This window comes from Mesocricetus auratus, unplaced genomic scaffold (assembly GCF_017639785.1).
Source record: "Mesocricetus auratus isolate SY011 unplaced genomic scaffold, BCM_Maur_2.0 Super-Scaffold_100027, whole genome shotgun sequence".
Lineage (NCBI taxonomy): Eukaryota > Metazoa > Chordata > Mammalia > Rodentia > Cricetidae > Mesocricetus > Mesocricetus auratus.
Window position 1 is genome coordinate 3,210,670 of NW_024429208.1, and position 19,131 is coordinate 3,229,800.

The 19,131-nt window shown below is 45.7% G+C and overlaps 1 protein-coding gene across 1 annotated transcript; it reads left to right on the forward strand.

The window, feature by feature from the left end:
- The first annotated feature begins 15,747 nt into the window (after window positions 1–15,747).
- Window positions 15,748–18,741, forward strand: LOC110343676 (H-2 class I histocompatibility antigen, L-D alpha chain-like). Its single transcript, XM_040732531.1, has 5 exons — window positions 15,748–16,051; window positions 16,265–16,540; window positions 17,988–18,263; window positions 18,391–18,507; window positions 18,680–18,741. Exons 1-5 carry the CDS (start codon window positions 15,748–15,750, stop codon window positions 18,739–18,741), a joined length of 1,035 nt encoding a protein of 344 aa, XP_040588465.1.
- Window positions 18,742–19,131: the final 390 nt, after the last annotated feature.

Sequence of the window (19,131 nt, forward strand, 5' to 3'; positions counted from 1 at the left end):
TGGCCCAGGCCCATGTCTCTTCTTGCTTTGGGCCCGGGCTATTTCAGGGTCAGGATTGGCCCGGGCACACTCATTTTCTTGGTCTGGCCCAGGCCTCTTCTTTTCACTGGCCCAGGTCAAATTCTCTGGATAATTGTGCTCAGGCTTCTTAAGGGTCAGGGGTTAGCCCAGGCCCACATCTCTTCTTGCTTTGGGCCCGGGCTATTTCAGGGTCAGGATTGGCCTGGGCACACTCATTTTCTTGGTCTGGCCCAGGCCTCTTTTTTTTTGACTTGCCCAGGCCAAATTCTCTGGATAATTGTGCTCAGGCTTCTTAAGGGTCAGGGATTAGCCCAGGCCCATGTCTCTTCTTGCTTTGGGCCCGGGCTGTTTCAGGGTCAGGATTGGTGTGGGCACACTCATTTTCTTGGTTTGGCCCTGGCCTCCCTCCTTTGATTGTTCCAGGCCCACGTTTCCTCTCTAATGGGCCTTGGCTTCTTTAGGTAAGGGAATTCCTTGGTTCCCCGTATCTTCTGATTTGGGGTCCAGCCTTTTTCAGGGTCACGGTACCTGTTTATCATTAGGGTGGAAGTAGTCGATCCTTTCCAGCCGATGCTTGCCCAAATCTTTGACTAAATCTTGGTCTATTTTCAGCATTTCTGAAAAATTAACAGAAAAGTCAGGTGGACTTTGATAGTGGAAAATACTAGCATCTTAAATGTTCTCAGAACATTATTGACCTGTACTCGGGGAAACATGCACAGACACAGACACAAGTAGCCCACAGTTCACATGAAATAATTATACATTATACAAAGATGATATAGGTAGGAGAGAAAGCTGTTTGGGTAAGTCCTTCCTGTTGCACAGCTGACTGTCTATGGTGGATGGGTACCTGTGAGCTCATGTGGAACGTCTGTTGCTTCTAGGTTGTGAGATACAATCAGGAGAGTCCCACCAAGACACCATGGTATAATTCCTTTCTGTGGTCTGAACCCTTGATGGAATATCACAGTTACATGAAACAGCAGCAGTTAGTCCTCCCATCATCTATAGGATGCCTTGCTAAGGCATAGAAGTCTCTACGGATCATCACAAGATCTCTTTGCTGTGTGGGGATGGCATCCTCTCTCTGAATGTCATACATGGCCATGTTTAGTGAGGGTATTTCTCTGATCCTTGTTTTTGTAACCCATCTCATTGTCATATCTGCTGTGTCAATCAAAAACCCCTCAGACACTGAATCTGCCCTTGTCACCCCTTTCCAGAGAACCCCCTGCCAAGTACACTGGTTTGAGATCACTTCTTCACCTACAAAATTTTCTGCTATCACTTACCTGAAATACATCTCTGCCCACCTTCTCCTGAGCTAAATCCTGGTCCACTATACTAGACTCTGCTGCCCTCTGAACTGGGTCACACCCTGAACTATGACAGTGACCCTCATGTGAGGTCACAAAGGCCAGGCCTCACTCTGTGAAACTCAAAGGCTGTCCATTCGCACAGATGTCTTTTGGGCTGGTATTTAGGGGAAGTCCCTGAAGGCTTCTCTTAAGATCATTCTTGGGAACAAGCTCACATCCAGTCTTTCTCCTCCAGGGAACTTCACCCCTGGGACCAGCATGTTCAGTAGGGAAGGGCCATACTCTACCCTAATGTGCACAGTTCACCTCCTTTCTGCTGCTCAGTTTATTAATAAGTTTCTCTTGTCAAGAGATTTTAAGTGTGCCATCTGCAGTATTTTGGGTATCCAGCCGATGGAAAATGTTTGGGTACAACCTCTCCCATCACCACTATTAAACATAGCTTGCAGGAGGATTACCCAGAAAGCAGGACGTAATGAAATTCCCTTACCTGGTCCTGCCTTGAAACAGTCAATGACTTCTGAGAATGTCCCTCTGGAGATCTGCATAACAGCAGAGCTTCTTCCTGTTGTCTTTTGCAAACTGGAGTTCCAAGGCAGGTGCTGGCTCTGCCTCAGCAGCTGTCACCTTTTCTCACAAATACAGGTGGAGGTTAGTTGACGAAATTTGACAAAATCCACTCAGACATACACCCAGATTCAACCACAAATATATGAACACGGGTCTCACAAGTAAAAGCTTAAGTTTGAAAATAAGATGGAACCAGTATGGCATTAGTGTCTATGGCCATTCTGGGAAGGGTCTATGAGGCGAATGTAAAGATGATTTCCATGGAGGTTCATGTCTAGAGAAGCCCAAGAGAAGCACCCCTACCTGTGAAGCATGTGCTCCCTGTGGGGATGTCACAAACAGGTGGGTGGTGCCAGTAATTATCTTTAACATTCTGTAGACCCTCTTCATTAAATTTTACATATAATTTAAATGTAAATATGGATAGGTTAGGGAGATGCTGTACTTCTGTTTCTTATTGTGTCCCTGACTTCAGCCATGCTGGGCCCAACACATAGTTATAAAAGATAAGGATTGTGCTGTCTAGAAGCAAAAACCCTTCACACCCCTGCAGTAATGAATTTGATACACTCCCTACCTGTCCTGACACTGTGGGCTGCCTTAGCTGATGGTTGTCCCTGGCTTGGGCCCACTAGCAGAGTTTATTCTGCACCAACCTGGAGCCTGAAGTCTTCTCATGTGATACAGGCTGGGTGTGGACATCCCATGGCCTCATTCTCCAGTGAGTTGTGGGTGTTGTCTTCCTGAGTCCTTGTTATACTAGTTCTTTGTCACACATCTTACAGATACTTACTGCAGCTTTTTTACAGCTATAACACAGGTCCTGTTAAAGAACCACATTGTGCCTCATATCCTTTATCATCCCTGCCTTCCGGTGTAACACGGTGAATTTAGTTATGACTTCATCCCAGGAATCCTGTGTATATTTCTCCCTCCACAGAGCATAAACATTCCTCTAAACACATGCAAGTAAAACCATGTATAAACACAGAATTAGAAGGAAGATTACTGACATGGTGCTTCCTGTGACAGTGACATTGGATTCTGTTCCCTAATCATGGCAGCTGTCTGTGTCTGTCTTATTATAAATGAAAACATTGTTACCACAAGGGACCAGAATTATCAGGGAAGAACAGATATCAGTGCCAGGGATGCTTTGCCCATACTCCCTGAACAACCTACGTGTGGTTGTCTAATGTGGGCACACAAACAGGAACCCTCCGTCCTTATCAGCTGGTTCAGAGGCTGGAGTCCTGGTGGGGCTTCATCCCAAGGCCTCTCTCTCTCTGTGAGTGAAGGGGTTTCTCTCCATGTGGTCTTGATGGGCCAGTCCAACTGCTGTGAGACTTCTGAATCCTGCTCTTAGGATGAGCTCTCCTCAGGCTGGGACATTTCAAATACCTAGCTATGTTTCGTTGTCCCCATTTAAGATCTCAATAAAGAAGTGCCTCAAACTAAGTAAGTCACTCACATGATTAATTTCAGGTCGTGTCCATCCCAGAAAACAGCCCAAACTTACCCAGTCACATGCACTTGCTGTGGTTCAAGCCCTCCTTCTGGACTCTGGCTTGTCCTCAGGTAAGACCCAGGCATTACTAGGGCAGGGTCCAATTGTGATGTCACAGAGGCCTCACCCACCTCATTCTGGGAATCCCAGGTCATCCAGACCTCAGTTCTCTCCCAGCCTGACCCATCCTTGTTCTTTGCCAACCTAGAAATAACAACCATGTGTCTATCTTAGTAGTCCTGTGACTCAGTCACTATCTTTACTAAGATTAAAGAAAGTGTGTCTTTGCTACATTGCGGCCATAAAGTTTAAGGGTGATCCTGTGGTATCCTTCTTTCTATCATTGAATTTCCTCTTTTTCTAGGCTAAGGAGGCAACATCAGGCTTTTAAAACTGACTCATATTAAAAACAAAATGGCATTTTATAAAGGTATGCCATGACAGGGTCAGGAAAATAAGGTTCCAAATCTCTCCCTGGACTATATGTACGGTTTTGAGCTTTATTTTGGTACTAAAGAATCTTAATATTCGAGAATTATAGCTTTTAAGGCTCAAGTTTAACAGAAATAAAATTATAAATCCTAATTCTGTAAAAGAGCTACTAACTTATTATAAACTGTTAAAAAGATATTTAAGATATACACGTAAGTGCTCAGTCATGCTAAGAATAGATGTAATTCATTCACAGAGATGAGCTTAGAAGGAGAAACCAATTATTATTTTCTATTACGTGGTCTTCCATCACTTCATCATACAGTACTTTGTGTGTGTTGTCAAAATAAGCCTGAAGCCAAACCAAGCAATAGCAGAGAGACTACATTAATAGCTCCTCCCTGATGATAAGGTTGATGATTGCCTTATATGCTATCCTAGAATATTTATCCAGTGACTGATGGAAGCAGAGACAGATTCCCACAGCTAGACACTGAACTGAACTCCTGGAACCCAGTGACAAAGATGGAGGAGTGATGAGCAAAGGGGTCAAGACCATGCTGGTAAAACCCACAAAGACAGCTGACTGGACAAGGGGGAGCTCTTGAACCCCAGACTGATGGCTGAGAGGCCAACAGGGGACTGATCCAGACTCCATGAATGTGGGTGTCAGTGAGGAGGCCTCAGAAATCTCTGGGGCCTTGGGTAGTAGATCAATGTTCACCATGGCGTACAAATGATTTTTGGGAACCCATTCCACATGCGGGGGGGGATGCTTTCTCAGCCTGGACACATGGGGAAGGGCCTAGGTCCTGCCCTGGATGAAATGACAGACTCTGGAGATCCCCCCAAGGAGGGCCTCACCCTCCCTGGGGAATGATGTGGGGATTGGGCTGGGGGCTGGGGGTGACTGGTGGAGGGACAAGGGAGCAGGGTGGGGGAGGGAGTTGGGATTGACATGTGAAGTATGCATGTTTCTAATTTAAATAAAAACATATACTGAGAAAAAATTAAGCCTTAAGCATGTAAAGGAAAGTAAGTTTAAAGTAAGCTTAAAGTCTATTTAATATAAAATAATATTTAAAATCGGTTGTATAAAAATTGGTTATAAAAGATTGAATGCTTGAGTAAAATGGATTGAATTTACAGTGCATCTACAATGCAGGAAAACCCCCAGGCACAAGCAGTTCAATCTGATGGAGCACAAGTTCCTTTTGATGGAGCACTATCCCATCAGATGAAGTTCCACAAGTCCCTTATTACAAGGGAGGCTTGGAAAATAAGATCTGCCAGAAGTCTACTGCTTCTGACGCCAGTTTTATAGACCTGGTCACCTCTGGCTACGTAAGGTCTGGTAGGTCTGACTGGCTGTAGCTAGACCAAACCAGAATAAAACCCCATCCTTATGTAAAGATGAATTACTTCTCGTGTCTCACGTGACATGGGGATGGAGTGTCTTAGTCAACTGAGGATCTCAGAGTCTATACCTGTGCCCTAAATGTCTCAAACAACAGACAGGCTAACAACATTACTTTGTCCTCAGTGTCTCTGACTGGAATGGTACCTGGACCCTACTTTCAATTGGCATTCAATTCTTCTTAGCACAGGCTAATTCCAGGATCCACATCCAAGTCACCCACATTCCTTCATTAAAGGATGACGCCAGATACTCTGTCATCAAATTCAAAGCTTTGGAAAATTGTTTAGTACCTCCAAGTGGTGTCTTTGAGAGTTGCCTTTATGTCTGTAGAGTCCAAATGATTTATTAAGTGATATTGCATGCCCTCAGATTCTCCAGGAGGAAATGACAGATGAAGAAGATTCTCTCCAATTGGGGCTCACCTGTGGTGCTTTGAGCATGTAACCTAGTCTTTATCACACAGAGAACACCAGGAGCAGTGTCCGTGCTCTCAACCTAAAGCCTACAAGGAAGAGGACTTTGGCAGTGGTACTTATGAACATTTTCTAAGAAATTCAAAAGCTCACTTAATTTGGTTGTCCTCCTTTACAAAGTATGCCCCTAAATAATCAATTTATTTTTTAAATAGAATGATGTCAAGAGCTATGCTTAGTGCTAAGAAGTATGTGGTGACCTAGAGTTTTGTCTGTTGACAAAAGGAATAGAGTTGGCTTTAGCCTTCTTTGTTAATTCAGTCTATGATATAAGTTATTTATTACAGATTGGACATGACTCCTTTCATCTTTCCTCTCTTGGCTGAGTAGGTGTGTTAATAGAGTTAATTTTAGAAAATAAACACTCTGGTTGTTCAGTATAGACTTTGCAGAATGAATCATTTACTCTTAACAGGACAGTCATTGACTTAGACAGTAGCTTGGGATATTCTAAAATGTTTTTGAGAAGTGCCTGTTGAGAAAGAAAGACGATCATGGTCTCTGAGTATAGTTTTACATTGAAAATTAAAAATAATTTTTGTTAGAATTAAGTTGTCACTTTAAGTAGCCTGACAATATATTTACTATGCATAGACAAGCTATACTCGTTTAAGGTAAAAGTCCCAATTTTTAAAATTTAACCTCAGCATATTGTTTCTAATCAAAAATTGTGGCTTACCTGAGCTGATCATTGTTTATTAATGATCACTGGTACTGCTAACAGTTGAAGCAAACATAGTAATTTATCACATGTGGAAACAAGGAATATCAATTAGACACTTTCGGTTCAGATTCATTTCTTAGATGCTGACTTTAACTGACTTCTTTTACAAAGTTTCCAGGTGCTCACTCCTTATGTAAGAGTCTGATGTAATAAAACAGCTAATTGCAGTTACCTTATCCTTCTACAGAACTCTGGTCATGGTCCAGCCACCTGTACAATTACATTTAACCTTAACTTTATACTTAACCTTATATTGATTCATGTTAATCTTGATGTAAAAGTTTCCACATGTAACTTTGTCTCTTAATGTTCCCCACAAAGTTGTACAGTTATTACCTCTGAATTATGTTCTGGATTTTTGCCGACTGGACTGTTAATTTTTAACATGGCTGCTTTGATGGACCTGTCTTCTGATGCACTGGAACTACTGTTCCCCTCATTAATTAGATGTCTAAGTAGTGACCAAGAGATCAACACCCCCAGACTCTGAAAAGCAGTTTGAGTCTCCTCTGAACGTGGACTATGGGACATCCAACTCATCTTTCTTCCTGCCACTGTGGACACTGTTTTTTTGGGATGTAGAACTAAAAAAAGCAGGCGTGAACCTTGCTTGTATCAATTAACCTCTCCATTTCACTAACTCAGATCAGTTTAGCATCCTTTAGGATGTCAAAACACACAAAATTCCATGACTGCTGCAGTACTCCAAAATTAAAAAAGACTACATCTCACTACTGTAAGGGAGGCATTTGTGCCCTCCTCTGTGGACAATGCTACTTCCATGCCAGCAAATCCTAACTGATTTAAAATGGAACCTAGGTCCTTGCAACAGGGACCAGTAAAAATTCGACCACAAGTCTCCTCTGCTGTATGGGCTTCTGGTTCCACTCCCTACCGTCACTCTGGCTCCTCCCCGGGATCACTCCTCTCCTCCTTATTGTCCTTATATTTAAGTTCTTAACCTGTCATTTTTTTTGTTAATTACATACCAATCCCAGTTCCCTCTCCCTCCCTTCCTTCTACTCTCCCCCTTCCCTCCCCCTCCCCCCAGCTCCTCAGAGAGGGTGAGGCCTCCCATGGGGAGTCAAGGCACCCCTCCCTCTGTGTCTAGGCTGAGTAAGGTATCTCTCCATAGGAAATGGGATTCAAAACGCTAGTTCATGCACTAGAGATAGATCCTGGCCCCACTGCCAGTGGCCCCACAAACTGCTCGAGTCATCCACTGTCACCTGCATTGGGGAGGGGCTAGTTTGGACGTATGCAGGTTCCCCAGCTGTCAGTCTGCAGTCAGTGAGCTCCCACTAGCTCAGGCTAGCTGTTTCTGTGGGTTTCCCCATCTTGGCCTTGACCCTTGTGTTGATATTATCTCTCCTCCCTCTCTTATGCTGGACGCCAGGAGCTGGGCCAAGTGCTTAGCTGTGGATCTCTGCATCTGCCTCCATCAGTTACTGGAGGAAGGTTCTACGATGACAATTATGGTAGTCTTCAATCTGTTTACAGGGGAAGGCCAATGCAGGGATCCTCTCCACTAATGCTTAGAATTTTATCTGGGGTCATCCTTGTGGATTCCTGGGAATTTCCCTAGTGCCAGGTTTCTCGATAGCCCCAGAATGGCTCACTCTATCAAGGTAATTCTTTCCTCTCCCTCTCTGTCCTTCCCCAACCTGACCATCCCATTCACTCATGTTCTCCTCCCCACGCCCAGCTTGCTCAGGAGCTCTTGTCTATTTCCCCTTCCTAGGTTGATCCATGTAGGATCTTCTTTGTTTCCTTGCTTCTCTGGGTTTGGGGACTGTGACTTGGTTATCCTTTACTTTATGGCAAATATCCACTTGTGAATGAGTACATACCATATTTGTCTTCCTGGGTCTGGGTTACCTCACTCAGGATGTTTTTTTTTCCTAGGGCCATCCATTTGCCTGCAAATTTCAAGATGTCGTTGGTTTTTAATGCTCCATTGTGTAAATGTGTCATATTTTCTTTATCCATTTTTCGGATAGGTTTTTCTCCAGGTTCTGGTTATTACAAATAATTCTGCTATGAATAATTTGTTGTGTTGAGCAAGTGTCCTTGTGGTTTGAGTGTGCATCTTTTGGGTATATGCTCAAGTGTTACTGCTGGATCTTGAGGTAGATTGATTCCCAATTGTCTGAGAAACTGCCATGCTGATTTCCAAAGTGGTTGTACAAGTTTGTACTCCCACCAGCAATGGAGGAGTGTTCCCCTTACTCTATATCTTCTCCAGCATAAGCTGTCATCAGTGTTTTTAATCTTAGTCATTCGGATAGGTGTAAGATGGTATCTCATAATTGTTTTGATTTGCATTTCCCTGATGGCTAAGGATGGTGAGCAATTCCTTAAATGCCTTTTAGCCATTTGAGTTTAACCTGTCTTTTAAAGTCTTTATTTGCTGAACTTCTCCCTATACCCAAACAAAATATTCCATGCAAACTCTCCCAATAGCTCTCACCCTACAATAGCTCCATTTGTTCCTGACGTATCTGCCAAAAGACCTTTTAGATGCTCTGGGGAAACTCTACCTGAAAGGGACCTTCCACCTTTTTACCCTTGGTCAGACACAATTCTTCATTTTAGTTCTTGAATTTTCTCCTGTGCCCTCCTTTGCTCTCTTATTCCCTGCCACTTCTGCTAATTCTTTCTGGTGCAGCCGTCCTGGCAATGGGACCGGCCGCTTTCACCCTGAGTCAACTCTATGCCCAGTTCCTCTCAGCATCCCGCTCTGTTCCTGCCTATCCTTCGACCTTCCCAGAAAAATATCTCAGTTTTACTCTGTAAACAGACCACCTGCTTACAATCACCTAATAATTGTTTTCCAAGTCCCTTCAGGAATGTAGGATGGACTGTCTGATCCATTTTAGTCGATCAAGTTAAGACACCTCTCCACCCCCAAGCTAAAGGACCATCCAACAACAACAAAAACAGTTATAACACTCCTGCCTTGCATTTTTACAGCCTCTTGGCGTTCTGATTTCAGTGTCCTTGCGGATTATGGATGTCATTCCCACCTCTATAAGGAGACACCTCCCATCTTCCTCTGTAGACATTTCAACCATTTGCCCATATGGGTGACAAAAGTGCACCCTGCCCATGAGTATACACAGTCCCACCTAAGGTCAAACCAAGCATCTCTTTATTTCCATGTTCCCTCTCTCCACAACTGCTCTTTAAATAATCTAACACACACTACCCCAACTTATCTGGGTATTTAATGGACTGTGCCAAAATATCAATACTTTTCACAGAAAGAAAATTTTTTGAACCACAAAAGATTCTCAAATAGCTAAAGTATTCTGAACAAAGCTGTAGGTATGACAATATCTGTTTTCAAAACATACTAGAAAGTGACATGAATCAAAACAACTAAAGACAGCCAGTGGTGGTGCAGGCCTGTAATCCTAGCCCTTGGAAGGCAGATCTCTGTGAGTTCAAGGCCAGGCTGATCTAGAAAGCTAAAAAACCCCAGTCACTTAAAACCAGACTCATAAACCAGTTGAAAAGAGAACCCAAGAGTGTAAAGCCTGTTTTTAAAACCAGCTGATGTCAATAAAAGCAGTAAAATCACACCCTGGAAAAAATACTATCCTTTTATGAAAGGATCTGAGAAAACTGGAAATCTATATGCAAAGAAACTGGATACCTATCTTGTACTGTGCATAAAAGTCAATGGAAAATGGATCAAGACTTAAATGTCAGACAGGAAAACCCCCGAAGACAACATAAGGAAAATATTTGGACACTGGTCTGAACAGTTTTTTTAATTACCCAGAAAGCATAAGTAACCAAGGCAAAAGTGAGTGTTGAGTCTTTACTGAGCTAAGCATGTTTTGATACAACAAAGAAAAAAAAAAGACAACAACAACATCATAAAATGATGGCCACAGAACTGGAGGTAGGATGGTAGATCATTTGTTGTATTATGGACTAAGTTTTAGAATGTATAAGGGACTCGAGTCAGTTTTTGAAACAACCATGCCAACACATAACCCAAATTAAAAAAATGGAACTGCCAAAAAGCATAAGGAAAATGCCCAGCATCATAAATCTTCAGGGAGATGAAACAAAAGCACAACAGGATATCAAATGATAGAGATGGGGGAGACGGAGAAGAGGGACAATGACAGGGATGGGTAGAAAGGGGATAAAGTGGGGACAAGGATGCAAAGAAAGGCAAATTCTCAAGTTCGCACAGACTGTGGAAAACACAATGTAGTTCCTAAAACTGAAAGTAAACCACTATATGGCCCAGTGGTCCCATTACTGGGCATATATCCAAAAAGAATGGAAAATGCTCTGTGAAACACTCTGAACTCTCATGTTTACTGAATTCATAATCCCAAAGATATTGTGATAGGTGAATGAATAAAAATGTCACGGATCCAGCTAAATATTCTTCAGTTATAAAAATAATGAAATAATGGCATTTACAGAAACATGAATGGTACTGGAGGACATTATGTCTATCAAGGGAAGTAAGTTGGTAAAGAAATACAGATGGCATATGTTCTTACTGTTATCCAGAAGCTAAAATGTTAATATTTAAAAAGGAAAGGATTGAATTATGGTTGCCAGATCTTGGGGGGAGGGTGTATTTTGAATATTTCAAATACAAAGAGGTGATGTTGGAGTTAATAAGATACATCTATTATCTGACTGGGGAAGTACATCAGTTAGCACAGTAATTGCCTAGCTGGATACCCAGAACCATATAACCCTGATATAGTTATGACTGAAATTGTAGTTCTTAGGAGGAAGAGACAGGAGAATCAGATGTATGAAGTCATCTTCAGCAGTACAGTGACTTTAAGGCTAGCCTGGTATACATGGATCTGGGTTTTACAAAAACAAACATATACCAGTTTCTCTGACCTGATTATCATATATTGAGTACACAAATTGTTACACAGTGTCACATACATGAAATTATTGTGTCAACTAAAATTTAAAAAGTATTTAAAATGTTATATGATACCCAGTGCTTGAGAAAAAACTATTTCCCTCAACCTATTGACTTCTACAAAGAGCATCTACTTAGTTACTTTCCTGTTGCTGTGATAAAATTCCACAGCAAAGGCAAATTAAGAATAAACAGTTTATTTTGGCCTGTGGTTCCAGAGGGATAAGAGTCTGTTATGGTAAGAAGGCAAGTAGGAAGCTGTGAGATCACACCTTAACTACCAGCATGACACAGAGAGCAAACTAAAAGTGGGCAAACGCTTTTAATCTCAAAGCCCAGACCCAGCCACTGACTTCTTACAGCTAGAGTGTAATACCTAAACCTTCCCAGTGTCAACTACAGGGACTAGGAGTTCAACGACCTCAGACTATGGGGTGGGCATTTCTCATCTAAACCACCACAGCGTCATTAACCGTTTTCTAAGAAACTTCAAATACACTTAAAAGTACAACTGAAATTATTCTGCCATTCCTATCTACGAAATTTACTGTTAATGACGTTATTCCATGGGGGACTATAGGCTTGGTTTGTTGTTTTAAGAATATCTGATATAGCCGGGCGGTGGTGGCACACACCTTTAATCCCAGCACTCGGGAGGCAGAGGCAGGCGGATCTCTATGAGTTCGAGGCTGGGCTGGACCGATAGCCTCCAAAACAATACAGAGAAACCCTGTCTCGAAAAACCAAAAAAAAAAAAAAAAAGAATATCTGATATAATTTACTACAGTTTTCATTTTCCTTTTGCTATGAATTAATTTCACACACAAATACATTCGTGTGTGTGTGTGTGTGTGTGTGTGTGTGTGTGTGTGTGTAGACCACTTAGGTGGAGAACCTAGATGGGCTGAAATGCTACAGACACTGATTATAACTGTGTATGGGAATCAACTGTAGATGATTAAAGGTTAAGGGGGTGGGATTTGTTTTGTGGATGAGCCAGTTCTCAGAACTAGAAAGGTAGCATTCAAGAGTATTGAAAAACCAACCCCAGTGTGAGTATTCAATGAATACTTACTGACCTTTACTAGCAGTTGGGGTAGACTGTGAAGATTCAAGAGTAAACATCGGCCACGATTTAAATCATCTCTTGTCCTTTTTTAGTTAACCACGTTTTTATAAGTAACTAAACAAAACACAGAAGTCCTCTGCAGTAACCAAAAGGCAGCTACTTAATGATGGTCAACTGTTATTCGTTATCTCCTGTAAGCTGACAGACAAATTTTCATCTGCTTGTTAAGTGTGTCCTCTTACGTTATAATTTTACCACAGGAGTTATCATCGGTAGTCCATCCGGGTTATCGTTTCCCTGGCTTGCCTCTGACTGCTGGGTTTTGCCTTGTGGCAATCAATCCCGCGTCACCTGTAAACACAACCTCCTTGGCCATCTCCAGTTTGCTTTTTAGCCATCTCAAGGGCAATTAAAACTTGTGCTTTTGATGCCTGTAGGGGGCAGGGGGTGTAAAGTCACACTGAGGCCTGTCACCCTCCCCAAGGATCCAGTCTCTGTGTGTAAGGACTGGGCCAGGGGTGGGTGGAGAGAGACCATGAGGGCCAGCACAAGTCCTGCATCTTGGGAACCCTGACCACTTAGAGCTACACACACAGCCAAGCATCATTCACTGTTTGGTCAGTGTGACATAAGCAACACCCCAAAATTCTACCAGGTAACCGCTATAGCTGATAAACACCTTTAGGAATCAACAACCACCAAAAAAAAAAAAAAAAAAAAAAAAAACCACTAACCCTTCCAGTAAACCGTGCACAGGGAGTGACTGAGTCCTGGGAAGGGTGGTAGACAGCTGGGGGACCCCTGCAGGGTGAGGGGACTAAAGTTCCTCCTCCTCATCTTAAAGCATGCAGAGACACACCATGCTGCCCTGGGACTCTCTGTGGGTTAGCTCTCTCTTATCAGAGGGTTTATATTTCTACAGTTTTAGTGACTTAGGTTAACACATTGTAGGAATAAATGACATACATATTTTATGTGGTTTCTTTCTGACTATGGGATGAGGTTTCTGTCCCCAGTCTGTCTCCCCTGGTGTGAGAACTGTCTTCTGTCCAGTGTCCTCACTGTCCACGGCATACAGCTGAGGTTCTCAGGGGCCCACTCTGTTACAAAAGGTTCCCTTGTCCTGGCAGGGTCCCACTTGAGCCCCAAAATAAACACACAGATGCTACATTAATTACGAAACTGTTGACCAATAAGTAGGGCTTCATATTGGTTAGCTCTTTCTTAATTTATTAACCCATAACTACCAATCTATGTATTTCCACATGGTCCATCTTACCCGAGAAAGGTCTGGAGCTCTTACCCCTTTGCGGTCTCACATGGTCTCTGATTCTGACTTCGTTTCCCAGAATTCACCTCATCTCCTAGACCTGCCTATCTTGCTGCCCTATTGGCCAAACAGTGCCTATTCATCAACCAATAAGAGAAACATATACAGAGGGACGTCCCCCATCACCACCCAGTTATCAGATCCACAGAGTCACTGCCCCACATCCTTGACCATTCATTTCCCTCATGTCATCAGCTCATCTGTCACCTCACGTCACAAGGGGATGGGGCAGTGGGAGAGGGACCACCTTAGTTGCTTCTCCACACTACCCTGCTGTCATCCTTCTGCTTTTCACTGTAGTGGATTTATTAACTTTGTCATAGCAGTGTGTACACATAACACAGGCAGTTTAGACAGGGTTCACTGCTCTATTGGATTCAGTCACAGGCTGACACTGGGGGTCTCTTTCCCAGCAGAGAAGGGGACAACCATATTGAAGCAATGTGTGGCTTTACACGTGTTTATTCATATGTGGACTAGGATTTAAACATGTGAGACAGGGAGACCCAGGGGACCACTTGGGGGAGGGGCAGCAGGAGAGGGAGAATACTGAGGGTGAAATGACCATGGGGCTGTGATACACACGGTTTGTGGTGTTTGCATAGCTGAGCATAGAGGTGCCTGCCTCCGACCGCAGAAGTGCTGAGGTGGAGGACGAATGTCATGAGTTCAAAGCCAGCCTCAGGGACACAGTGAGTTTGAAGGCTGCCTGATCAGTTGATCCTATCCTGAAACAAACATCTGCCAGCAATGACTACAGAGGGTGACTGAGCCTGGAGTAGGAGGAGCTGGCATCCTTTGTCACACCCTGCTGTGTGAGGGAGAAGATGCTGGAGCCCATGGAGACGCTGTGGACAGAGAATGAGCATTGGCTGTGATGCAGCTACACAGACCATGTCCCCCTGGCCTTAAGAAGCCACAAACCTGCTGCTGGTGGTGGCCTCCCTGTTGGTCCCCTCTTGATGCTGGTGTGTGTGCTGGGTATTTTGTGCAGCTTCTAGTTTTATCTAAACTCTGGATCCCATGAGAACTGTTGGGAGACACAGCATCGCAGGAATGAAGCCATGAGCCTTTGGGTCTGAACCTGGAGAGCACCCTGCAGTCTCCACACTAGACAGGATCCCATCACCACTGGAGGACACAGCTGAGGAAGGCCACTGAGCCCAGACACAGCCCTTTATCCGGAAACAGGGTTAGGCCATTAAGAGCCTCTGACTCTGATTCTGAAATGTCCCAAGGCCTTCAAGGTTTATAATTGGCATTATACTCTGAGCTCCCATACAACAGACCACTGAATGGATTGGAGGCACTGCTGAGTGCTCTGATCTCCCCTGCACACTCCTGAGTGCTCCTGATCTCCTCTGCACACTCCTGAGTGCTCCTGATCTCCTCTGCACACTCCTGACTAACCTGACTAGCAGTTGGCCCTAGGCAGCTCAGAGACACCATGGCAAATAGTGCTCTCTCCTGAAGCACAGGGTCAGGCAAAGCCTCAGTCTGCAGGTAGGGTTTGCAGCGGGGGAGCCCAGGGCACGGGTATCCCCATGTCCCCTCCTCCCAGTTTAGTTCTTCAGCTCCTAATGTGTGCCAGGTCCTTTTGCCATAATAGTGATGACAACTTGTGGGTTCTCACCCGCACTGGGTGTCGATATCCCAGAGAATCAACCGGTGCCTTCTGAGGACACCAGTCACAAATTCCAAGCTCACAGTGGACTCGCCCAGATCTGAGAAGAGGGCCATGGCGCCAGGGCTAATGCTGCTGGTGGCTGCCCTGGCCCAGACCAAGGCCCTTGTTGGTGACTGCAGGGTCGGCAGGGAAATGGCCTCTGCGCAGAGGGCAGGGGTGGCACCGGGCAAGCCTTGTCTCCTCATAGCTGGCCAGATCTTCCCGCCCCTTACCCACCTGCTTCCTAAGCCCCGAGCCCTGCTCCCCTCCTGGCCCAAGAACCTGTTTTGGGTCCAGGATGAGGTCGAGGTCTCACCCTGTTCCTCTCCCAGGCTCGCACTCGCTGCGGTATTTCCGCACCATTATGTCCCGGCCCGGCCTCGGGGAGCCCCGGTTCATTGCAGTGGGTTACGTGGACGACACGCAGTTCGTGCGCTTCGACAGCGACGCCGAGAATCCAAGATATGAGCCACTGGCGCCTTGGGTGGAGCAGGAGGGGCGGGAGCATTGGGAGAGGCAGACAAGGTTTGTCAAGAACAGCGAGCAGGTTTACCGACAGAACCTGAGGACCCTGCTGGGTTACTACAACCAGAGCGTGGGTGGTGAGTAACCCCGGGTCGGAGGTAAACCTCTCAAGACCTTAAGAACCGGCCTGGAGTCGCCCTGGGTCACAAGTCCGAGGTCTAGGAGGAGGACATCTGGGACTGGAACCGGTTTCCCTTTCAGTATAGAGAATCAGCAGGTGGACAGGCAGCAGGGCAAGGATAACCCCAGGGCTGGAAAGGTGGGCGGGGCTGACCTCGGGTTCCTTGCAGGCTCTCACACCATTCAGGTGATGCATGGCTGTGACATGGGGTCAGACAAGCGACTGCTCCGTGGTTACCGTCCGGACGCCTATGATGGCCGAGATTACATTGCCCTGAACGAGGACCTGAGGACTTGGACCACTGCAGACACAGCGGCCCAGATCACCCAGCGCAAGTGGGAACGGGCTGGTTTTGCAGAGCATGAAAAGGCCTACATAGAGGGCACCTGCTTGGAGTGGCTCCGCAGATACCTGGAGAACGGGAAGGAGCAGCTGCTGCGCACAGGTGCAGGCGCCCAGGGCAACTCCTCCCCCTGCCCTTGGGCTGGGCTCTGTCCTGAGCAAGAAGAGACCACAGCTGGGGTCCCGCCCCTGTCTCTAAGGGGACACAGTGTCCCTGGGGCTCCTGATCCAGCCTGGCAGGGACTGCACTGATCTCCCAGGGCTCAGCCTTCTCCCTGGAAGGTTCCAGATCTGTCTCAGGAGGGAGGAGAGAAGATGCCCACATCCCCAGCCGTGGCTCCTTCAGTCTGCAGCCCTGGGTCAGCCATGGCCTCTCCCAGGCCGAGTTCTCTGCCCAGACCCAGTGTCTGAGTGTGTCAGCCTTACACACCGGGACCGGAAGTCTCCTGTACCTGATCATCTCTAGAACTTTCCAAAGAATACATTATCCCAGATTTCTGTGTGTGAGGTTTGCATGGCTCCCTCATTCCAATTTTATCTCTTCCTAGAATGAACATTTATGGGGAGCCCTAGGAGAATTCTGAACTGTGGGGTTTGCTTTCTGTCTTTTCTCTTTCTCTCTTTCTTCTATTTTTGAAGTTGTCATTTTGCTTTTAGTCGATTTTCTCCCTCCCTCTGCTGCTATTGCTTCTCTCCCTCCCCTTGCACTATCATGGGTGTCAGTCTCACAGGTGCCATGGGGGCCTCATGCTCCAGATAAGTAGACAAGTTATGTCAGTGTCCTCCTTAAACGAGAAAAATTCCAGTGATTTAAACTATTTTCTGCCAGAATTAACCATCCAGAGCTCCCTGCTCTCCCTCAGCCCCAACAAGTTACTGTGTTGTCCCAGTGAATTAGGAAGTGAGCTTCCTCACAGACAGGGGCTTCTGCAACTCAAAGACTTGAATGACAGGGAAAATCCACACAGCCCTGTGAGCACCGCTGTGTCCCAGTGAGTGCTCATAGGGCTCCAAAGCAGCTTCCAGGGATCCTGGGTGACAACACCTTGTATCTTGTCCCCCAAGGAGCAGGGCTTGAAGAGTCATTTTCTCTGAGTGTCAGAGGTTCACCCCATTTCTGCTGCACACTTTGGTGATGGCTGTTCACTTGGACAGACAGTGATGCTGGTCAGCAAGATGGCCACAGTGGTTGTGCCTCAATAGTGTCAACAATAGTTGGGGTACCCTTTATGTACCCTGTGCCCCTAATTTCTTATTTTGATATGCATTTAACCACATATATAAATTATTTTCCAACCCTTCTTCTAGTCTTTTACCACCTAACATATGCTATAGAACATCATATAAGGAAGACCATGTGGCCCTCCTGGGTCCCCCCAGGAAAATGTGCAGTTCTGTGATGAGGGGGACCAGCTCCACCTGCAGGTTACTAGTGACATGACAGCCAGAAGTGATCAGACAGATTGTTCAGTGTCATCATTGGTTTAACTTAGTCTTTGCAGATTTCAGTTTATCTTGTTATTGTGGGGTTTCTTAAATCTTCCGCACAGATCCTCCAAAGGCACATGTGACCCATCATCCTGGACCTAAAGGTGATGTCACCCTGAGGTGCTGGGCCCTGGGCTTCTACCCTGCGGACATCACCCTGACCTGGCAGAGGGAGGAGGAGGAACAGACTCAGGACATGGAGCTGGTGGAGACCAGACCATCTGGGGATGGAACTTTCCAGAAGTTGGCATCTCTAGTGGTGCCTTCTGGGGAGGAGCAGAAATACACATGCCATGTGCACCATGAGGGTCTGCCTGAGCCCCTCACCCTGAGATGGGGTAAGGAGGGAGTAGGTGCAGAGCTGGGGTCAGGGAAAGATGGAGCCTTCTGCAGAGCCTGAGCAGGGTCAGGGCTGAGAGCAGGGGTCATGACCCTCACCTTCCCTTCCTGTCCTTCCCTTCCCAGAGCCTCCTCAGGCCACTGTCCCCATCATGGCAGTCATTGCTGTTCTGGTTCTCCTTGGAGTTGTGATGGTCATTAGAGCTGTGGGGGCTGTTGTGAGGAAGAGGAAGGGAAAAGCAGGTAGGAAAGGGCGGGGTCCGAATTCCCTCTCAGCCCCTTTTAGATGAGTGCTCTGCTCATGGAAACATCCACACCCCCACAGCTCCTGTCTCTAATCTGGGACTTCTGTAGGTTCTGGAAACTTCCTAGGGTTGGGCTCCTCCCTGGTCTCTCACAGCTTTTCTTCGCACAGGTGGAAAAGGAGGGAACTATCCTCCAGCTCCAGGTAAGTGTGGGGAGCAGGATTGTCCCTGAAGCCTGTGGAGTAAAACTGTAGTTTGTGGGGGCCTCTGGAAATCCATAATAGTTCCTCCAGTAAAATCTGGGGGAGCCCTGCTTTTACCTTCCTATGGATATATATTTTTTAATCCTAGGCAGGGACAGTGCCCAGAGCTCTGATGTGTCTCTCCCAGACTGTAAAGGTGACACGCTGGGTCCTGATTTGGGATTGGGAGCAAAGTGGACATGATTGGGATTCAGGGACTCCCAGAATCACCTGTGAGTGAGTGGTGGGTTGTTGGGATGTTGTCTCCACAGTGATTGTTCATGACTCTTGTTCTGTATCGTGAAGACAGCTGTGTGGACTGAGTGACAGACAGTGTGTTCAGGCCTCTCCTGTGACATCTAGGGCCCCTCAGTTCACCC